Here is a 23,024-nt window from a genome sequence, read left to right as displayed (position 1 = left end):
AGATGAGGTGCCTCGGGCATCTCATCAGGATGCCTCCTGGACGCCTCCCTGGGGAGGTGTTCCGGGCATGTCCCACCGGTAGGAGACCTTGGGGACGACCCAGGACGCGCTGTAGAGACTATGTCTCTCAGCTGGCCTGGGAACACGTTGGGATCCCCCTGGGACGAGCTGGATGAAGTGGCTGGGGAGAGGGAAGTCTGGGAGTCCCTCCTAAAGCTGCTGCCCCCGCGACCTGACCCCGGATAAGCGGAAGAAGATGGATGAATGGATGGATGTTTCAAACTGTGTGTGGACTATTTGGAAGACTTTCACGCGGTGAGGTTGTGTCAATATGAAGTGCTCAACTATCTCTGTTTGCACTTTTAGACCTTGAAACAGAAGTGCACAAAACACGCTGCCCAAAAGTCGACTCGTGTAGCGAACGTTAAGCTTGACCGTGGAATTTGGGCTTGCAGAATTTTTTGTTACTTTTACCTACCCCTTCAATTAATTAATCCATACATACAAGATGGGACCTGTCACCAAATTGTATATTAACAAAATTACTAACATCAACAATCCATCATATGTAAAATATTGTACGCAATATTTAAAAAATAATTACATTAAAATAAAATCATTACTGCAAATTAAAATACAACAGACTGCTTATCAAAAATATATTTTTTAAAAGTAGTAATTAATTTGAACATCTTGTTCAAGATCCTATAAATAAAAATAATTTCTAAAAGTAGTAATTAATTTGAATATCTTGTTCAAGATTTTTCTCCCATTTAGGAATCACAGCCATTTTATGCTTCTGTTTTTCAAAAGTATTTGGGCAATTGATTGAGGATGAACATAGGAACAGAACATAAATATTTCAGAGTTGATATCAGGTTTTTCAGAGTTTTGACATTTGGCAGCTATTTGACAAAAGTGACACATATAAACATAATTAATTAATGCAACATTTAGTGCCCCCACCTCACGGTGGGGATTGTAATGACATTTAGATTAAGTGGTGCAGTTTTTCATTCACTCTAGTGTCTTTGACCTTTATTTTCTGCCCATGTCAGGTGGCATTTGTAGAGTAATAATAACAGATATGTGATGGCCTTTGTCGCAAAGCTTACCGTAATTTTCGGACTATAAGTCGCGGTTTTTTTTCATAGTTTGGGTGGGGGGGCGACTTATACTCAGGAGCGATTTATATACATATATATGGGTTTTTTTCACTTTTTTGGGCATTTTATGGCTGGTGCGACTTATACTCCGGTGCGACTTATAGTCCGAAAATTACGGTAATTGGAGTGTCACGTTTATGCACAAAATACGTCTCCGCCTCAAGCTCACTTGCTGCGAGAGTGGGAGGGGTCAAAATGGATGCCAAAAGGCTTACATGTTATTCGGGATGTAGAATTACGTTTCTTAATTTGAAAAATAATTGATGTCACTTTTATGTGATGGTCTTCACTCATTTTGATTGCAATACTTGATTTTCATATTTTATTTTTCCTAAACATCCAGGATTCTATATGAAGTGTAAGATACACTAACTGATGAAGATGCAGTAACTACGTATGTGTAAAAATGTGATGTGTGCCTGGACTCATAAGACTGACATATATTATTTTCTAATAAACTGAAGAGATTTTTTTAATGTCATTTTAATACACTTGACAATATGATATTCAATGTTCAATTTTACTCTTTCCATAGTCCGAACGTGTTAAGAAAATAACAATGAACGATGGAAATTAAAACAATTAACCTCTAGAGGTGTGGATTTAGAATCATACTCCAATGTGGAAAAATCTCAGTACAAGTCAAAATGATGCTTGGGTGGGTGTGTTGACTCCACATACCTGTATGCACTCCCGACAACATTCCGACAAACTCCTCTTGTCTGAGGAACGAGCAGGCCACTTAATAGCAAATTAACTTGTTTTATTTCATTTAGCCCTCCTGTAAAGTTAATTCAGATTTGTTAATTGCTGAACACATGCCATGTTCATTTCATTTTCATATCTACACTCCCCAAGAAGGCATCTTCCTTTCAGATGGTACACTCGTGTGACCACTGCGAGTGTGCACATAATGGAGAGAAAGCTTGCATTATAAATAATATAAATATATATATTATAAATATAATATAAATGAAAAAAGATAAATCTTGGCAGTAATTTGAAAATTGCCAGATTTATTTTTAGTAATTTCTTGAACTATTTTTGCTGATTTGAGCATCCTCAGTTACAGCAAAGACTCTGTAAGACCAACAATTTTTGCATTTTTTATTATTAAAAGGTTCCTACCAACATAGTAAAATAAGTTATACATCTGGCCATCAAATTACACATTTGCTTTAGTCAGCCCCAGAGGAAAAATTTTGAGAAAAATTGTGGTTTGAGTCTGAAATGCTGGAAGCTTAAACCTCTCTATTCCCGCTTTTAAAAAATAATTTCCACAGGAAATGACATTTAAAAACCTTTTAAAAAGCTGTTTATATATATATATATATATGTAAATATATGTATAAACATACATACATACATACATATATACATATATATACATACACATACATACATACACATACATACATACAGTGCCTTGCGAAAGTATTCGGCCCCCTTGAACTTTTCAACATTTCGCCACATTTCAGGCTTCAAACATAAAGATGTAAAATTTTAATTTTTTGTCAAGAATCAACAAGTGGGACACAATCGTGAAGTGGAACGAAATTTATTGGATAATTTAAACTTTTTTAACAAATAAAAAGCTGAAAAGTGGGGCGTGCAATATTATTCGGCCCCTTTACTTTCAGTGCAGCAAACTCACTCCAGAAGTTCAGTGAGGATCTTTGAATGATCCAATGTTGTCCTAAATGACTGATGATGATAAATAGAATGCTCCTGTGTGTAATCAAGTCTCCGTATAAATGCACCTGCTCTTTGATAGTCTCAGGGTTCTGTTTAAAGCGCAGAGAGAACCATGAAGACAAAGGAACACACCAGGCAGGTCCGAGATACTGTTGTGGAGAAGTTTAAAGCCGGATTTGGATACAAAAAGATTTCCCAAGCTTTAAACTTCTCAAGGAGCACTGTGCAAGCAATTATATTGAAATGGAAGGAGTATCAGACCACTGCAACTCTACCAAGACCCGGCCGTCCCTCCAAACTTTCATCTCAAACAAGGAGAAGACTGATCAGAGATGCAGCCAAGAAGCCCATGATCACTCTGGATGAACTGCAGATAACTACAGCTGAGGTGGGAGAGTCTGTCCATAGGACAACAATCAGTCGTGCACTGCACAAATCTGGCTTTTATGGAAGAGTGGCAAGAAGAAAGCCATTTCTCAAAGATATCCATAAAAAGTCTCGTTTAAAGTTTGCCACAAGCCACCTGGGAGACACACCAAACATGTGGAAGAAGGTGCTCTGGTCAGATGAAACCAAAATCGAACTTTTTGGCCACAATGCAAAACGATATGTTTGGCGTAAAAGCAACACAGCTCATCACCCTGAACACACCATCCCCACTGTCAAAAATGGTGGTGGCATCATCATGGTTTGGGCCTGCTTTTCTTCAGCAGGGACAGGGAAGATGGCTAAAATGGATGGGAAGATGGATGGAGCCAAATACAGGACCATTCTGGAAGAAAACCTGTTGAGTCTGCAAAAGACCTGAGACTGGGACGGAGATTTATCTTCCAACAGGACAATGATCCAAAACATAAAGCCAAATCTACAATGGATTGGTTCACAAATAGAGGTATCCAGGAGCAACCATAGTGACGAGCGCTGGTTGGACGGAACCAGAGGGAACAGGGGTTTCCGGGGCAACTCCAAGATGGCGGCGCCCCAGTCGGCCGCGGCCGCTACGCGTCTCAGCAATCTACGGGGATATTCACAAAATATGTCGCCTAGGACACTACAAACAACACAAAGTTTAGTTCATCCATCCAGTAGAGTAGTGTACGATCGCCAGCGCCTGCTGGAGGTACGGTCATCGAGTGTTTTCGGACTCGTAGCCACAACTACCCTGGTCTGTTTGCGTAGCCTCGGAGTGCTTAGGGCGCTAGCCCCAGGAGCTCACGACGCAGCGGGCTCGCCGGGCAGCACACGCCGGAGGAGGAGTAAGCGTAGGCGGTGTGACCGGCGGCGAAAGCGCGGCTGTCGAGGTGGGCTAACGGCTAAGCTGAGAGCTAACCCCTACAAACCGCCGCTTCCATCCATCTTCCTCTCCAACGTCCGCTCACTGGATAATAAAATGGACCATCTAAAACTGGAACTCTCTTCAAAGAGGGAAGTTAGGAACTGCTGCGCTCTCATCCTGACGGAGACATGGCTGAACTCATCAATGCCGGACAACGCCGTTAGCCTGGAGGGGCTCGCTACATTCCGCGCCGACAGAAACAGCGAGCTAAGCGGTAAATCCCGAGGAGGTGGGCTGTGTGTCTACATCAACAACAACTGGTGCAAAAATGCTAGATCTGTCGCCAGCTTCTGCTCTTCGGACATCGAGCTTTTGACTGTTAACTGTAGACCCTTCTACCTGCCCAGAGAGTTTACTGTTGTTAGCATCACGGCTGTGTACGTGCCTCCTAGCGCTAACACTAAAGAGGCCATGAGGGTTCTCTATCGGACGATCAGTGAGCTGCAATCCACGCACACAGAGGGGGTTTTCATCATTGCTGGGGACTTCAACCAGGCTAGCATGAAGACTATTCTCCCTCATTTTTACCAACACGTGGATTTTCCAACTCGGGGAGAGAACACTCTGGACTTGGTTTACACCAATATAAAGGATGCATTCAGAGCAGCCCCCCGCCCCCACCTCGGCTCTTCAGACCACCTATCTGTTATGCTAACCCCTGCATACAGGCCCCTGCTGATCAGAGCAAAACCCACAGTGAAGCAGGTGAGGGTGTGGTCTGAGGGGGCCATGGAGGCACTCCAGGACTGCTTTGAGTGCTCTGACTGGGACATGTTCAAATCAGCAGCAACATATGACAATCAGATCAACATTGATGAGTACGCCATGACTGTGTCAGCCTACATCAACAAATGCTCCGAGGACGTCAGCACCACTAAGAACATCATCACCCGAGCCAACCAACGACCCTGGATGACTGAGGATGTACGTCATATGCTACGAGCACGGAACTCAGCCTTCAAGTCTGGCGACAAGGAGGCACTGAGGACAGCGAGAGCCAACTTGAACCGTGCCATCAGGCTAGCGAAGCGAAGCCACAGTCGGAAAATTCAGGATTTTTTCCACGACGCCAATAACACCAGGAGTATGTGGCAAGGCATACGGGCGATCACGGACTACAACTCACCCTCCCCCCCGGTGGGTGAGGTTGATGCTGACTTCCTAAACGGTCTAAATAACTTCTTTGGGCGTTTTGAGGCACTAAACAGCACTCCGGCAGTTAAAACTGTTCCCCACCAGGAAGAGGAGGTCCTCTGCCTTGACTCAGCCGACGTGTGGAAGACTCTGAGAAGAGTCAACCCACGTAAGGCCCCAGGCCCCGACAACATACCTGGGCGGGTGTTCAAGGAATGTGCAGGCCAGCTGGCTGGTGTCATCACAGACATTTTTAACATCTCGCTGGACCAAGCCAAAGTGCCAGTGTGCTTCAAGGCTGCCTCCATCATTCCGGTGCCGAAGAAACCTCAAATCACCTCATGGAATGACTACAGACCTGTGGCACTGACTCCCATCATGATGAAGTGCTTCGAAAGGCTGCTCAAAGATCACATCGTCTCCAGACTCCCCCCAACATTCGATCCGTTCCAGTTTGCCTACCGGCAGAACCGCTCCACTGAGGATGCCATCTCCTCCGTTCTTCACCTGAGCCTGGCTCACCTGGAGGAGAGGAACACCCACGTGCGGTTGCTGTTCCTGGACTTCAGCTCAGCGTTTAATACCATCATTCCACAACATCTGGTGGAAAAACTGGAACACCTGGGCTTCAGCACCCCCCTTCGGAACTGGCTGCTAGACTTCCTCACCAACAGACCTCAGTCAGTCCGGGTCGGACAGAACACCTCCGATGTCATCACCCTCAGCACAGGCTCCCCTCAGGGCTGCGTCCTGAGCCCCCTGCTGTTCACCCTGATGACACACGACTGCGCCCCCAGGTTCACCACCAATCACATCGTGAAGTTTGCAGACGACACAACGGTGGTGGGCCTCATCAGGGACAACAACGACCTGGACTACAGAGAGGAGGTGGAGCAGTTGGTGGGCTGGTGCAGAGAAAATAGCCTGATCCTGAATGTGGAGAAGACGAAGGAGATCATCGTCGACTTCAGGAAGAACCAGCCTCACCACGCTCCACTGATCATCAACAGCTCAGCTGTGGAGGTGGTCAGCAGCACTAAATTCCTGGGAGTCCACATCACAGACGACCTCACCTGGACTGTGAACACCACAACACTGGTCAAGAGGGCACAGAAGCGCTTGTACTTCCTGCGGAGGATGAGGAGAGCCCACCTGCCCCCACCCATCATGAGGACGTTCTACCGAAGCACCATAGAGAGCATTCTGACAAGCTGTCTCTCGGTGTGGTGTGGAGGTTGCAGCGCCTCCGATTGGAAGAACCTGAGGAGAGTGGTGAGGACAGCAGAGAGGATCATCGGGGCTCCTCTTCCCTCCATTCAGGACTTGTCATCCCAGCGCTGCGTGTCCCGAGCCCGAAATATTATCAGTGACCCATCACACCCCCACCATGGACTGTTCTCCCTGCTGCCCTCTGGGAAGAGGTTTCGCAGCATCCGCTGCAGGTCCACCAGGTTCTGCAATAGTTTTTTCCCTGCTGTCGTCAGACTGCTGAACATTCAAACGTAGCATTCCTCTGCACACTTGTAAATACTGTTTTTGTCTCCTGCACTGTTCACATACTTTATCACTGCTGCACTTTGTACTTTATAATTATCTTATCTCATATTTTTATATAGAATGTCACTTTTTTTTTAACCAGCCGAAATACCTCTACATTGCTGAAAGCCGTATGCAACGAAATTTCGTTTTGTACACACCTAGTGTTGACAAAATGACAATAAAGTTCTGTCTAAGTCTAAGTCTAAGGTGTTAGAATGGCCAAGTCAAAGTCCAGACCTGAATCCAATCGAGAATCTGTGGAAAGAGCTGAAGACTGCTGTTCACAAACGCTCTCCATCCAACCTCACTGAGCTCGAGCTGTTTTGCAAGGAAGAATGGGCAAGAATTCCAGTCTCTCGATGTGCAAAACTGATAGAGACATACCCCAAGCGACTTGCAGCTGTAATTGCAGCAAAAGGTGGCGCTACAAAGTATTAGCGCAAGGGGGCCGAATAATATTGCACGCCCCACTTTTCAGTTTTTTATTTGTTAAAAAAAGTTTAAATTATCCAATAAATTTCGTTCCACTTCACGAATGTGTCCCACTTGTTGATTCTTGACAAAAAATTAAACTTTTATGTCTTTATGTTTGAAGCCTGAAATGTCGCGAAATGTTGAAAGGTTCAAGGGGGCCGAATACTTTCGCAAGGCACTGTACATACACACATACATATATATATACACACACACACACACATATATATATATATATATACACACACACATATATACACCTCCACGCGCGCACGCGCGCACGCGCACACGCGCACACGCGCACACGCGCACACGCGCACACGCACACGCACACGCACACGCACACGCACACGCACACGCACACGCACACGCACACGCACACACGCACACACACACACACACACACACACACACACACACACACACACACACACACACACACACACACACACACACACACACACACACACACACACACACACACACACACACACACACACACACACACACACACACACACACACACACACACACACACACACACACACACACACACACACACACACACACACACACACACACACACACACACACACACACACACACACACACACACACACACACACACACACACACACACACACACACACACACACACACACACACACACACACGGGATGGAGGAAACGGAATTTCGGTTTCTTTGTGTGTCTTGGCATATGAAGGGATTGACAATAAAGCTGACTTTGACATATACATATATATACATATATACACATATACATATATATACATATATACACATATACATATATATACATATATATACATATATATATAACGACAAACACTGACATACAGTGAATTATTGCACAGTAAGATATATTCAAAAAGAAGTTCCGAAGTGGAATTTTCCATACAATTACTGATAATGTTTTGATTTAAGGACCATGTCTTCTAAATAGCATTTAATTTTTTATTACAAGGCTGAAATATGAAAGTCGTGGTATATATGAACTTAATTGTGTTTAACATGACATGGTTGTGGGGAGTGTTCAAGTAAACTGCAACAGTCTGTAGCATTTTTCATTTTTTTTTTTTTTTTTTAAGGCTCGACCATGGCCGGCCTCGCTGAGTCCTGAGAGGCCTCCCGCTTCGGGGGCGGCCCTCCCACCGAGCCACGAGGGGCACCGGCTGGAGGCTGACCCAAGGCTTCGCTGTGACCCGGATTGGGCGGTACAACCGGAGGCAGGTCCGCTGGGGGCCCGCTGTGCTCGCGCGGTCCTAGGAAGCGCATGTCATGAGGGAATGGTGGGGGTGGACCCATAAGCCCGCGTGGACCTGCAAAGAAGGCAGTAGGCTACAACAATGCCAGACTAAAACAGAAACTTATGGTTCGATTCATAACTGCAGGTCAAGCATGCAGAATTGTTTACGTGCGTGTGTGTAAATCCTGTGAACAGGACACAAACTATCAGAACCTACCATGTGGCATCAGCCCAAAATGATGGCCTGGAGGCGGACGGAACGGCGGTGGGGGAGGACCCCGAGGATGGATGACATGTCCTGGCCCAGGGTGGAATGAGTGTCCGTTGGCGGGGCGAGGCCCAAAGTCTCCCCCCATCGGCCCAGACAGCGACATACCCGGGGGTCCGTTGGCAGATAGCGGAGGCCCGAGAAGCGCATTTGGAGGACCATGGGGTCCAGGTGCTGGATGGTAGAGGGGTGGTCTCGAAGGTCTGTAGGGACCACCGGGTGGCAAACGGCTGTGAGGTCCTGTAGGGAAGGGTGGATCATGGAGTCCGGGACCAGGTGGCGGCGGTCCTTGACTCAAGGAGCCCGGCGAGTCCCTGATGGGTGATGCTAGAAAGGATCCGGGACCCTGCGACAGACAACAAGCTTGCCGATGGAGATCCATTTGATGTGCTCAAGGGACATTATTATTTACTGTAGCTCCTCAAATAGTGGCCGGCAAGTTAGAGAGGTCCTGAGTTTACGAGAGTTCTAAAAGATGCTTGTGTTTTAAATTGTGTAATTGCATCAAAAACCTCCTATGACTGAGACCACTACTTGAGAATACAGTAATCCCAATAAAAAGCCACAGCCAAGTCACTGATAAATAGGAAAAATGAGCACCATGGTCATGAGACTGCGGCTTGTCGTGGTTGTGTCAGGTGTTAAGCAAAATCCAGTTAAGGTTAGACAAGGGGGAGGGGCCTCTTGCATACCCCTTCACACTGAGACCAAAAGACAGGCCTCTTTACTCACTGACTCCGCAGCCTCTTTGGAGGCCTCAGCCTCGCCTTTTGTGTGTGGATCTACTTCTTGAGTCTCCTTCACAGCAAGGACATGTACAAAAACAAGTCAAGGTAGGGACAGGCGCAAAATTACACTTTCCTGATCTCACTATCCTTAGAAGAGATTAAATTTCAAATCTAACTATCCTAACAAACTGCTGTACTTTGTCTGCCAAGGGAGCCTCACTATATTCACTATCCATTTATGAATTATCAATATGGCAAACATTGAGCTGAATGCAGAATTCCAGCAATCACCACTAAATAGCAGTATTGTAACGCAAATGTTCCTGTCCATCTTCAGACATGACTAATTTAATTTTTATTCCTATTATATTACACAGTGTACACAAATGTAAGAATGTTAATAAACAGATTTCTTTGTGTTTGACAAACCCTTTCTTTCTCCCTCCAAAAGTATTCATATTCGATGTATTATGCCCATCCACATTATAAACAATAAACAAGACACACCAAGGGGAGGACTGTATGAAAATAATGTGTGACTCACAGAACCATCCATGTTGGCAGGTGATGAACTGCGCGGGCCCGACATGTCTAACAAGGAAGAAGAAAGACAAACGTTTGGCAATAGCTTACGTTAGAGGTTTACCAAGCAAAAGCAAGTCTTACCCATCCCAGGATAACGACTGTGTGGGTCTGATGGCGGGCGAGGACCTGAGGGGTGACAAAGAAATGATGCAAAGACGTGAGTGAAGAAGAAACCCACTGCAGTAGATGAAGCTGTTCCTTATGGAGGGAAAGAGGAAAGAATTACAAGTACTTCAAAAGTAAGATGAAACAAGCAAGTGGAAATCAGAACCCAAGTCTTAAAGGGTTGAGGAAATGGAAGAGTTAAAGTTGAAGGTGCCCCAGGAGGACATGAACAACTAAAACGAGGAATTGAAGAGTGGGAAAGACCAAAAAGAATTTGAGGAGGCGACTCAAGTGGACGAGGTGGCGGGTAAATCGTCGGCAAAAGGAACCCAATAAACTCACCGTACGGATCAATTCTTCGCCCCACTGGGGCCGAGGGAGGGCGCCTGGGACCCTCAATCATTAATGGGGGGGATGGCGCCCCCCCACTCACTGGGGAGGGCCCGTATGAATCGCCTGTTGTGATCAAACCAGTCTTTTACCGTGAGAACAAAACAAATGCCTCCACTTTATAATTAAGCCTAAAGATGAGCTCCAGGCAATAAATAATAAAGCAACACGATGAGATGAGAAACATGCGCTCACCTTGGCGAGGACCAGCAGCTTGTCCCGAGTTTGGTCTAAAGAGAGGCGCTCGTCGCTCATTCAGCTGTGAGGTCAGTGCAGCCAACCTGTGAGGGAGGACGCAATAAAAGTAGGTCAACTTTTTCCATCCTGCCATATTAACACTGCTAAAAAGAAATCTAATAAAATTCATCTTTTCAGTCCACGGGGTCGACTGACTTCTCACGCAGCTTGGAGGATTCAAGCTTCTCTTGATTCAAAGCCCGCTCTGCGTTGCGAGCGTTCACCTGAAATAAATTCACGACACTAAACACGCATTCACCTGAAATAAATAAATAAAATTCACAACACGAAACACGCAAGATTTGTCCATCTTACCCAGTTAGAGTGAGTCTTGTTTTCCTGTTCTTTTATCTTAAAAACAAAAAATGTCAACTCTTAGTGTGAAAATACAGCTCTTCTTAGATAGGTGAGTCTTACCTGCTCCTTATAGACTTCTTCAGTCTTCTTCATCTGCTCTTCCATCTCATTAATGCGCTGACGCAGAACTTTGACTTGCTCCTCGGCCTCCACGGCTTTGCCTCCCACCTTGGACAGCATGTCCTCTTTGCAGCGGCGCTCGAGCTCCTCCTTGGTGAGCCTCCTGCCGTGTCAGCGGAAGCGAAATGTTGAGAAAAGCTCGGCTTAAGTGTTCACACTGACATGTCATCTTACTGTTGCAGAGCGTTTTCCTTTTGCTGGTACATTTCCACCATGATTTCATTCTTCTGCTGGAGGACTTTGAATTGGCTTTCCACGTGGCTCTTCTCACTTTTGAGCGTCGCAATGTTATGTTCGAGCTCCTGATGCTTTTCTGCGGCACAACAAGGTCGCACACTCTACGACATTGTTCTCCGCAATGACATTTCTTGCTGTTCCCGTGATCCACGCACCTTCCAGAGCCTTTCTACTCTTTTCCTCATTAAGCAGTTTGGACATGAAGCGGTCACGCTCCTCTTCGATCACCGTGAGTGTGGTCTGGACCTGGATTTTGACAATGATGGTTTAGGACTATAGAAAAACACTATTTGTAATTCTGCCAGAGCTGTGTTGAATTTGAGTCTTGTTACCCTGGAGACGTCCATCATCTGTTTGATCCTGTTCTTTACTGCAGTCTTCTTATCTGTGCAAGCCATGACAATGACATTTAAACCACGGCATTAAAAAAAAAAATCATTTGGAAAAAGTCAGTGGACTTACCAGGTGCTACTTCGCCATTCACCAATACCTTGCCGTTGCTTTTTTGCAACTCGCAGGCGTCAAGGTCTGCCAGGAGTTCGGACAAAACCTGCCATGAGAAGCGTTTTGTGTGAGCTGAAAATTTGATGCAATATCCCCAACAGGCATCTAACAAAAGTGCAGACCTCCACATTGTGATCTTTGAGCACCACGGAGTCCTCCAACTCTTTCTGAGCCTTCTGGTATACTTTAATCTGCTCGCTCAGCGCTGTATGTTTGTCCTCCCAATCTTTCATGGTTCCTTTAAGCTAGAGGGAGGAAAAACAACAAAAAAACATTCAGAATGCATCCACCATCTGAGGGGTTACATGTCATCTCATCTTTAATATTGTCATCAATTTTGCTCACATTGCTTACACACAGACACAAAAAGTTCTTACATTTTTATTTTCGTCTTTAAGCCCCGCATACTCCTTTGCAAGAGATCTGTGCTGAACACTGCGTGCATCTTCTCGGATCTTAGCCTCATCCAAGAGGACAGTTGTCTGGGGGGGGGGGGGGGGTCGCGCACGCACGCACGCACACAGACACACACAGACACACACACACACACACACCATTTATTAATAGACCTCTTGAAATCAATTGCGGTCAAAAGATTATGTAATCATTTGTACCTTAGCTAAAGCTTCCTGAGCTTTTTTTCTGCTCAGCTCGAGCTTCTCGTTTGACTTCTCCAATTTTTTAAGCTGTTCAAGACAGCAGTTTTCAGAGTGAATCACACAAGACAGTTTATAATTCATGAAAAATGAATGATAACCCCCAAAAAATAACACACCCGATTTCCAATTTGCAGTGAATTTTCTTTTTCTTCATCAAGCAGTTTTTGGCAGGTCTTCTTTTCCTCTACCATGCGCTCATATCTTTTTTCAGCCTCCAAAATTTGACTCTACAAAAAGTAGAAAAATGGATGTAGAAGTACAATCATGATATATTTATATTTATTGCATCTAATATTGGGTGTAAAACATTACCTCCAATTTTTGCTTGTTTTTCAATGCACAATTAACAGTCTCTACAGAGTCCTTTTGGGTTTCTTTCAGCTCTTCAGTCTGTTTTAGGAGATATATACAAGACGTAACAAGCTATTTTGCTGAAGCATGTTACCATTTCACTCTAAGTTTACCTGTTTCTGGAGTTCATTCATTCGGGTCAGTGCGTCATTCTTCTCTTTTTTAAGTGCTTGGATTTGTTCGTCCAGTTGCTTTTCATCCACTTAAAGGAAATATATCAGTTAACCAAAAATGACTTCAATATAATCATTGTTTGACTTTCTTGTGAATGAAAAACTTACCAAGATATTCTCTTCTTTTTACCTGCAAAGCAATTAAAGTCAGTGGATTCTTGGCAACACAACCATGCTGGGAACACTACTGTTCAGTGAGGATATATATCAAATGTAAATATTGTACTGTACACACAGTGCTGAACACTAACGTTGGTTAAACACTTACCACTAGCACAGTTTTCCAGAAGAAGATGATAAAGGTCAGTAAGCCAACCACAGCAGTGATAATGACAGCCTGCCACGGACAGCCAAACAAGGTTTCCTCAGGCTTCCACTCTTCTGGCAGTAGTGAAATCATCTGAGGACAAACACACACAACCATGCAGTTTAGGGGACTAAAAAGAGGAATGGGTTGTAAAGGCCTGAGGAAGTGGACTGAATATACACCAAAGAAAATCATGAAACGTTAACTGATAAATTGCACAGGTAAAATGCCATCAAACTAAAGATGGTTTGCCCCCTTCCAAAAAAACAATAATGAGCGTTGGCTATGGTGCATATCTACGACCTAAAATAAACAACAGAAGTGAGTAATTCAGTTACGTTCCCCGTTGTGTAAATCATTAGCGATGGAGGAGGGGTTGAACACGCTTAAGCAATTCCTATGCTTTTAAACACGTCAGCGCATCAGTACATCATCGACATGGGCATATGCTATGCTTTTTACAAAATACTTACATGTTGAAGTTCCTCTAAAAAAAACACGTATACATGCTCGAGTTCCATGAGAGGACGTCTTATTAGCATGTCGCTCTTTATTCCTTATAATAAGCCAAGTAAGCTAGTTTGACATTTGCTAGCTAATGAACGGGTTAGATGAACATGGGACGTCAATGGTGCGACAAAACAAGCAACGTTGCAGGCCGACGTGTGTGAATTAAATACAAATGGATACAATGTGGAGAAAAATATTAAATGGAAACGACTGCAAAAAATGAAATGGGAAGCAGCAGTTGGGCTAACGGTAATTAACACCGAACACGTAGTGGGGAAGCTGGCAAGCAGACCTGGACAGGTTCTGTTCCGAAAAGCAACACAGACCCGAAGCAAGATTAAAATAAAATAAACAAACAAAAACATAGGTATATGAATGAGTGTCAAGATGTCTATCCATGCCAAAACAAGCCTCTGCGTTTCTGCTAGCAACCAGCTAAGCACCGGCTGTGTTGAACTTCAGCCTTGCACTGCCAGTCAACAAAAAGGGGGCGGGGACACATGAGACGTTCACGATAACTCGGAACTTGGTCTGATTTACGATCGTTGATTCTTCGCTTTAAGTTTATGCGAGTAACGAGTGGAACATGACAAAATATACTTATATTGATTCAATCGAACAATGCTGTTAAAAACCAAATCGATAGAGTGTCCGCCCTGAGACTGGAAGGTTGTGGGTTCAAACCCCGGCCGGGTCATACCAAAGACTATAAAAATGGGACCCATTGCCTCACTGCTTAGCACGCAGTATTAAGGGTTGGAATTGGGGGATTAGATCACCAAATGGTTCCTGAGCGCAGCACCGCTGCTGCTCACTGCTCCCCTCTCCCCTCGGGGATGGATCAAAATCACACAGGGGTGGGTTAAATGCAGAGGACAAATTTCACCACATCCAGATGTGTGTGAGACGATCATTGGGCCCCTAATTTTAACTTAACTTTTTTGAACGCACAGGTGCCTCAGGTAAGACTAACTCTTCTTTGGATGTATTATTTGACATCACTGCACAACAGCAAAACATACCGTATTTATTCTAATTATCGCCCATATTCTAATAATCCCCCAGTGTGTGTTAGCGATGACATAAATAAAAAACATTGATACCTCTAATTATCGCCCATGCTGCTAAAAATTCCCCCCAAAACTTACGTTTTCCTCCGCGACCGCATGCCGACGTCATTGCGCAAGTTTATATATGACCGATTTGACAGCACGTTGAATGTCCCTTTTAAATTGTTTTTCTCCATAAACTATGATACAACTACACTCGTCACTCCGCTACAATATCCTCACACAATTACGTTATCGGGGCGTGCGCTCGAACAAGACGATCGCGATAACATGACGTGCGCAACAAGTGATGTGCGACGGTAACGTGTCGCAAATGATGGAGCGTCAATTGACGCACCCCGCTGTTAGAGGTAGATCAAAACAGCCGCTGTTCTAGTGTTAAGAACACCAGTGAGATGCAGGTATTGCATACTACATAAGGAAAATATACATATCGCCCATTTCAGTGCCCCTTGGCGTTCGGACAAAAAGTGTTCTCTATTAATCGCCCACCCCCCGTTGGACATAAACCTTCTCTAATTATTGCCCTGGACGATAATTAGAATAAATACGGTAATTGTTCAACCACAAAATAACATCTATGCTTAACTTGCTACTCATATTTAAAAAGTACTTTTAGTGTTTTGTTATAAGTACAGTGGAGCCTCGGTTTTCGACCACAATCCGTTCCAGAAGGCTGTTCGAGAAATGAATCGTTCCAATTCCGAATCATGTTTTCTCATTACAAATAATGGAAACAAATTTAATCCGTTCCAAGCAAAAAACCCGCCTTTTTTAAGCATTTTTTCATTTGCGCATTTTTGTCCGATCGCGCAACTGTAGCGCACCGCTGAACACGCAACCGTAGCGCGTTGCCGACCACCCAACTCCACCGTGCTGGTCGCATTATTGTGACAGAGCCGTCGCTGAAATTTAGAAAATATTTTTAAAGTCCTGATGTACTTTCCAAAATTTAAGTGGACCTCAGTGCGCAGGGAGCTTAATTTGGTCCGATCGCGCATCCGCAGCGCGCTCACTGTCGCATTGCTTTAAGAGCGTCTTTGTGTTTTAGGATGGCTTTACTGCTCCCACTTGCTTCCTTTGGAGGCATGATTAGAGTTGATGCAATCCTCAGAGTAACGAGAATGTAATAACGAACGGAGTCAGTTGGCATGTGGGTCCTCTCGGCTCATCACGCGAGGTTCGACAACCGAAATTCTGTCCGACATCCGAAGCAAAAAAATCTCGAATTTTTTGTTCGAATACCGATTTGTTCGAGAACTGGGACGTTCGAAAACCGAGGCTCCACTGTATGTCATTAAATGGTTCGTGAACTGACCAAACGGGGATTACAAAATAATTGTATCCAAATCATGTTGTTCCTTTAGCAGCTTCAAAGCAAACAAACATATTTTTAGCTTCATCACTTACAAGAACAGTCCACTCTGCAACTTTTGCCTTGACAACTGTAGCTGCACAACCCAGAAACGTGACCACATCTGAGAGCAATCCCACTTCTTTCTCAGGAAATTCAGACAGAGGCTTGATGGATTCCAAAGACCCTTATATATAGAAAGAAAAAAAAAAATTAGAGAGTGTTTCAAAGACAAACTCTAACACAAAATTCCTCTTGAAGTTGTTTGGATGACCAACCTGAGGGTGCGTGCTCCACTTCCCCAAGGCCCTTGTCCAAGGGACTCTCCAAAGCAGCTTGAGGAAACTTCTGCATCTCCTCTGACACGCTGAAACTTGGCTGGTTTTCTTTGTTTTTATTGAAGTGTCCGCCATCTTCCCCCACACTCATAGCCGGTGTAGTATGCTCTTCGTCCAAGCTGATCTCCGGTTCTCTATCAATCCCCACGGGGTCTTTCTCAAGATCGGTTACTGTACGGTTATCATCACTCTCCAACAATGACATGTCGGGTTTCTTCTCAACTTCATCAATGTGAGGCAAATCATCTTTGCCGCTCATGTCTGGTTTGTTTGCAATGACTGAAAAAAAAAAAACATGGGCAATTTAGAATCGAGTTAAGGCAAGTAAGTATTAAACCCTTCTTGCGTATTATGACAAATATAATCCCCCACAAAACCATAGTAAAAAATACACGCATACCCTGGTCATTATTAACTTCTATCTTCTCTTCCACCAAAGTTGTGCTGTCGCTTGCTGCAGAATATTTCTGTCTTAGATTAAATGCCAGCTCCTGGAAGTCATCCAGTATTTGTGTTTCGTCATCTATCAGACCCATCCGCTGCTCATCGTCATATTTTGAGTGCCGACTATCCAGAATCTTCTCAATTTCATCTAGGATGGTATTTTCCGAAGTTTCAAAGATGCCCTCAAGTGCCTCTTCGAGGTCTTGCACCGTCCCTGAATGTGCAAGACGAGTAGCTTGTAACTCAGTGTCCATGTTGGAGAACATGGACTCCACTTTGTAGAGATTCTTGAGTCCCAGAAACTTCTGGAAACGCAGCATCTTCTCTTCAGTGTAATAACCCTGCAGCAGAGTCAGCCTCAGGACGCTGTCGCTGTACACCAGCTCAGGACTCGAGGTAACATGTGGACATGTCGTCGGCGAGGCGTTCACAGTGTCTGCGTCGTATGACTGAGAGAACGAAAGTGCATTTTCATCTTCAAATAAGTCTTCTCTTTCCTCATATTTATTCTCATCCATCTCCGTGTTCTTCTCCTTCACATGAAGCGCTTCATCATTAATATGTGACTCTTGGGGCAGGACATCATCTCTTGCTGCTATATTGTTCAGCTCGCTAAATGACTCAATCTCCTCTAAAGACACCTCTCTGTTTTTTTCAGGTTGGATTATTTCTTTACGTATTTCAATTTTATTTTCACGGGAAACTTCTTTCAAGTCATCCTCCATTACAATGCTGTTGTCATGTTTTTCTTCATCCTCGGTCACCTCTTTCTCCAAATTATGTCCATCTGGTAATTTCCTGTGTAATTCCGCTTGGGCTACCCTGTGCAATACAGAATCAAATGTATGTACCGTTTCATCAGTAGGTTTCGGCTGTTCAGCTCGAGTTTCCTCATGTTTATTCGCTAGACCACCAGCATCATCATCTTCAAGATCAAACAATAGTTCCTCAACCACTGATTCTCTTGGATCAAGAGAATGTGGTGTATCTGTAAGGATTTGATCTGAGTTCTCTGGCTCTGCGTGATCTCCAGGATCTTCGGAATGAGAATCTAGTGACCCTGGATGGAATACTAGGTTCTCTGAGTTCTCTGACTTTGCGTGATCTCCAGGATCATCGGAATGAGAATTTAGTGACCCTGGATGGAATACTAGGTTCTCTGGCTCCTCAGTATATGTAGGAAGTTCTAAATTGGAATCAGGTGAATCTCCAACTGGATGGACATTTTTTGGTGCTGCGTCTTTTGGTGGTTCCTCATGACTAAGAAATGTTTCGTCCTCTGAGTCTTCTTCTGAATTGATTGCTTCATTAGAAACACCATCACCAAAAAGTTTTGATACAACCTTAACCTTTTCATCATCAGGTTTTGATTTGTCATCCTGTGCAATCATGGAAGTGTCAGCTTTTCCCTCTGAAGAAGAAAGCAACAGAGTTGGTTTTGCCTCATAGGTATCACCATGTTGATCAGAATGATCTTCAAGAAATTCATTATCCTCTTGTTCATAAGGCGTAACTTTCATGGTGGCTTCAGCATCTATGGTGACAGCATCAAAAGTTGATCCAAAGGTTGTTTTTAACTCAGAGATTGTCTCTTCTTGAGAAGTTGGGGTTGTAATGTGTTCCGACAAAGGATCATTTTCGGGTAGCGATTCCTCCTCGTGTTCTTTGTGAACATCTCGCTTCTCTGACTCTGCATCTTCAAGAAAAATTTCTTTGGTGGTTATTTGCTCATTCATTCCGTCATCAGCAGCATGGTCGGTGTCGTTGGGTGTAACTTCTGTATCAGGCAGTTTTTCTTCATGAGATTCTTTTTCCATATCAAGTTGAAGAAAAGAGGCACTTTGATTATCTGTGTCCCTGCCAATTTCATCAGCTTCTATTTCACTGTCATTCATCGCCGCCTCCTCTGGTCGGTTTATGTCTTTTGCAGTATGCTCTGGAACTTGGGTTTTGACAAAATTCTGTTCATTTTCATCATAATTCTTCACTGTTGGAAAACCCAACAGTGAATCTATCTCATAGTTGTGAAATTGGTCAAATCCTGTGTCGAAACAGACAAAATCCGTTTGCTGTGAAGCAGACAGAAGAAAATGGATTTGAAGCATCGTGCTTTTTAAACAAACTCAAATACAAATCATGTAAAAAATATAGCGAATTGTTCAATCTTAACATCTTGTACCTCTGTTGGAACTTCAACTTCTTTATCTGTATAAACATGGTTGACAGCCAAGAGGTCCATTGGGAAATAACCAAATTGACTTCCAACCTGTGACAAAGAGATTGACAGATTTCTGGTGCAAATTCCATCCGTCCGTCCATCCGTCCATCCGTCCGTCCATCCATCCATCCATCCAGCCATCCATCCATCCATCCATCCATCCATCCATCCATCCATCCATCCATCCATCCCAAAACTACCCAACCTATCCCTGGGGTCTGCTGCCGGTGGAACATGCCCTGAAAATCTCCCCGGGGAGGCATCCAGGGGGCATCGTAATGAAATGCCCGAGTCACCTCATCTGGCTCCTTTCAACGTGGAGGAGCAGTGGCTCGACTTTGAGTCCCTCACGGATGACCGAGCTTCTCACCCTATCTATAAGGGAGAGCCCGGACACCCTGCGGAGGAAATTCAGTTCGGCCGCTTGTACCCGGGATCTTGTTCTTTCGGTCACGACCCATAGCTCGTGTCCATAGGGCCACAGCTCCGGTCGGCTGCCTCAACAATGGAGGCACGGAACATGGTCCACTTGGACTCAATCTCCCCCGCCTCCTCCGGGATGTGGGAAAAGCTCTGCCGGAGGTGGGAGTTGAAGCTCTTTCTGAGAGGGGATTCTGTCAGACGTCCCCAGCAGACCCTCACAGTATGTTTGGGTCTGCCAGGTCGAACCGGCATCTTCCCCAACCTTCTGAGCCAACCCACCACCAGGTGGTGATCAGTTGACAGCTACGCCTTTCTCTTCACCCGAGTGTCCAAAACTTGCGGCCACAAACCCGATGACACGACCACAAAGTTGATCATCGAAATGTTGCCGAGGGTGTCCTGGTGCCAGGTGCACACATGGAGACCCTTATGTTTGAACATGGTGTTCATTATGGACAATCCATGTCGAGCACAGTAGTCCAGTAATAGAACACCGCTCGGGTTCAGATCGGGGTGGATACTCTGAGCTGCCGTTTGGTGCATAGACACAGACAACAGCCAGAACCTGTCGCCCCACCCGAAGGCGGAGGGAGGCTACTCTCTCGTTCACCGGGGTGAACCGCAATGTGCAGGTACCTAGCCAGGGGCAATAATTATGCCCACACCTGCCTCTCACCGTGGGCAACTCCAGAGTGGAAGAGAGTCCAGCCCCTCTCAAGAGGACTTGTACCAGAACTCAAACTGTGTGTGGAGGCATGTCTAGTCGGACCTTTTCTGCCTCGCACACCAGCTCGGGCTCCTTTCCATGTCCCAAAAGCCAGCTTCTGTAGCCAGGGATTGGACCGCCAAGGTCCCTGCCTTTGGCCGCCGCCCAGCTCACTCTGCACCCTTTGGCCTCTCCCACAGGTGGTGAGCCCATGGGAAGGGTCAAATTTAATCATAAAGTAGAATATACTCACACTCCCGGCCCACATGTCAGCCCTTCTGCCGGACAATTTGTAGTATACATAGACAGTTTCTGATTTCTTGAATGACAAGAACCGACAGTCCGGTCCTGAGAAATCTTCCACTGCTTTTCCACGACATAGAAGCACTAGAAAAAGAAAACACAGTTATGGGTATCTCAAATCCTCATCTAATTCCTGGGGAATGAAACAAACGAAAATTTTATCCATCACATTGGTAAAACTATGACTTAGTTTGTAAGCAGTCAATAATAATTTTACCATGGTCCCTGCAGAAAATGTCATTTTTTGAAAATATGCATTTTTGCCTGTGTCAACGCTTCAGGTAGACCCTGCATATCAGTTTAGAGATCTCTGCTATGCTTCTGTGTTTGTAGAACTGGGACAGTGATTTCTGAGATTTCCATAAACAGTATAAGTTTGTGGAGTGAACTTCTAGTTGATGTTTAAACTGCTTCTGTACACTTACATATATAAATCATTAGAATGTTTTCAATGTTTTGTTTTTTTCTCTGCTGAATTTTAGTTTGTTATGCTAACAACTGCGGCTCGGTGGCGCACTGGGTAGCACGTCCGCCTCACAGTTAGGAGGGTGCGGGTTCGATTCCACCTCCGGCCCTCCCTGTGTGGAGTTTGCATGTTCTCCCCGGGCCCGCGTGGGTTTTCTCCGGGCACTCCGGTTTCCTCCCACATCCCAAAAACATGCTTGGTAGGCCGATTGAAGACTCCAAATTGTCCCTAGGTGTGAGTGCGAGTGCAAATGGTTGTTTGTCTCTGTGTGCCCTGCGATCGGCTGGCAACCGGTTCAGGGTGTCCCCCGCCTACTGCCCGTTGACGGCTGGGATAGGCTCCAGCACTCCCGCGACCCCCGTGGGGACTAAGCGGTTCAGAAAATGGATGGATGGATGGATGCTAACAACTCTAATACATGAAGAAAGTTAACACGGGTATGCCTAATAACATCGTTTAAAAGAAAAACAAAAATTGCTTAAATTAGCTGCTGTTACTCATCGTTTGCCCAGGTATTTGTTATTTGTTTATAGTGCTATTAGCGATTAGCCGCTAACGCAGGCCGGAGCCGTCAGGAAACCGGCCAACGAAGGCTGCAAGTAACCTTTACCAGGGATCAGCAAACATTGTCGAACTGGCCAGCATTTGCAATGTCGTCGCAAAGATAAAACAACAGCAGACCGTGTTATCACAGTCGCAAAAAATCGACTGTCGAGGTCAAGAGATAAGGCTCAGTTTATGGCTAGCTGCTTTGGGATGGATGGAAGATGCATGCCCGAGGTTCTGGTTAACTATCAACAGAAAAAAAAACTTACAGCTGCACTCCTCGTCGGCACATCTCTTAAAATCGGAGAATCGCTTCTCCAAGGCGGCGGTTGAGATAAAATTAAATAAAAGTAATAAAAAGCCTTTTCGGTAAAAGTGTTTTGCTGCCATGCTGGCAGGTTTGAGTGGTGAGTAGGAGTACTGAGATGGGAGGCGACACGTCAGCAAGCAGATCAGATCCGGCTGGGTGTAGTCAACACGGGTCCGTTTTCACTGCATGCTGCCCGGTTTCACTTTGGATTCTTTAGTTGCTCACATATGAGTCAACGAGTACCCCAAGGGCACATTGTTTTGAGATTGACCCATCTGTGGGAAACAGGCTGGTACAACATAAAAATGCACCTTGTTACGTAACAATCCCTTACCGATGGTTGATCACATTCTACTAAATACTTGTTTACATAAGTCAATAATATACCTTCTTTCATTAAAAAAAAATCCTTACTGTTACCAATCTTGTCCCCGACCTGAAATAAACTCCAAATTAATCTTATAACGCAGAGCATAACATGCTTTCAGTATGTTCATGTTTTAGATCTAAATTTACTAATTTGCCACATTTATATAATATGTCCTTTATTGCGATCTGTTTTTCCAGACACAGGTATATAAAAAAGATCACCGATACCAGGAGGATTAATTAAGATGTTGCATAAATCAATAATATACCTTCTTTCATTAAAAAAAATCCTTACTGTTACCAATCTTGTCCCCGACCTGAAATAAACTCCAAA

The 23,024-nt window shown here is 44.7% G+C and overlaps 1 protein-coding gene across 7 annotated transcripts; it reads right to left on the bottom strand.

Moving 5' to 3' along the window:
- Positions 1-2,406: 2,406 nt before the first annotated feature.
- On the bottom strand, positions 2,407-22,463 carry mia3 (MIA SH3 domain ER export factor 3). 7 transcript variants are annotated; one of them, XR_005096721.1, is made up of 29 exons: positions 22,281-22,463; positions 20,950-21,083; positions 19,529-19,615; positions 17,306-19,418; positions 16,846-17,184; positions 16,624-16,754; positions 13,595-13,726; positions 13,435-13,456; positions 13,267-13,355; positions 13,115-13,192; positions 12,919-13,029; positions 12,758-12,829; positions 12,521-12,625; positions 12,266-12,388; positions 12,102-12,189; positions 11,972-12,024; positions 11,795-11,885; positions 11,577-11,715; positions 11,343-11,505; positions 11,241-11,276; positions 11,082-11,149; positions 10,884-10,969; positions 10,641-10,754; positions 10,275-10,319; positions 10,153-10,199; positions 9,458-9,678; positions 9,409-9,410; positions 9,234-9,243; positions 2,407-2,417 (listed from the first exon to the last, which is right to left on the bottom strand). XR_005096721.1 is itself a non-coding variant. In XM_037245534.1 (29 exons), exons 1-29 carry the CDS (start codon positions 22,399-22,401, stop codon positions 8,450-8,452), a joined length of 5,256 nt encoding a protein of 1,751 aa, XP_037101429.1. In that variant the 5' UTR covers positions 22,402-22,462; the 3' UTR covers positions 8,303-8,449. The 7 variants fall into 7 exon arrangements, 6 of the variants coding, with proteins under 6 accessions (XP_037101429.1, XP_037101428.1, XP_037101430.1 ...); XM_037245534.1 differs by lacking the exons at positions 2,407-2,417; positions 9,234-9,243; positions 9,409-9,410 and adding exons at positions 8,303-8,685; positions 8,830-9,226 and having other exon boundaries at positions 9,613-9,678; positions 17,306-18,728; positions 18,759-19,418; positions 22,281-22,462; XM_037245533.1 differs by lacking the exons at positions 2,407-2,417; positions 9,234-9,243; positions 9,409-9,410 and adding exons at positions 8,303-8,685; positions 8,830-9,226 and having other exon boundaries at positions 9,613-9,678; positions 22,281-22,462.
- Between the last annotated feature and the right edge of the window lie 561 nt (positions 22,464-23,024).

Source organism: Syngnathus acus, chromosome 24 (genome assembly GCF_901709675.1).
Source record: "Syngnathus acus chromosome 24, fSynAcu1.2, whole genome shotgun sequence".
Classification (NCBI taxonomy): Eukaryota; Metazoa; Chordata; class Actinopteri; order Syngnathiformes; family Syngnathidae; genus Syngnathus; species Syngnathus acus.
This window is presented reverse-complemented; position numbering and strand designations above follow the sequence as displayed.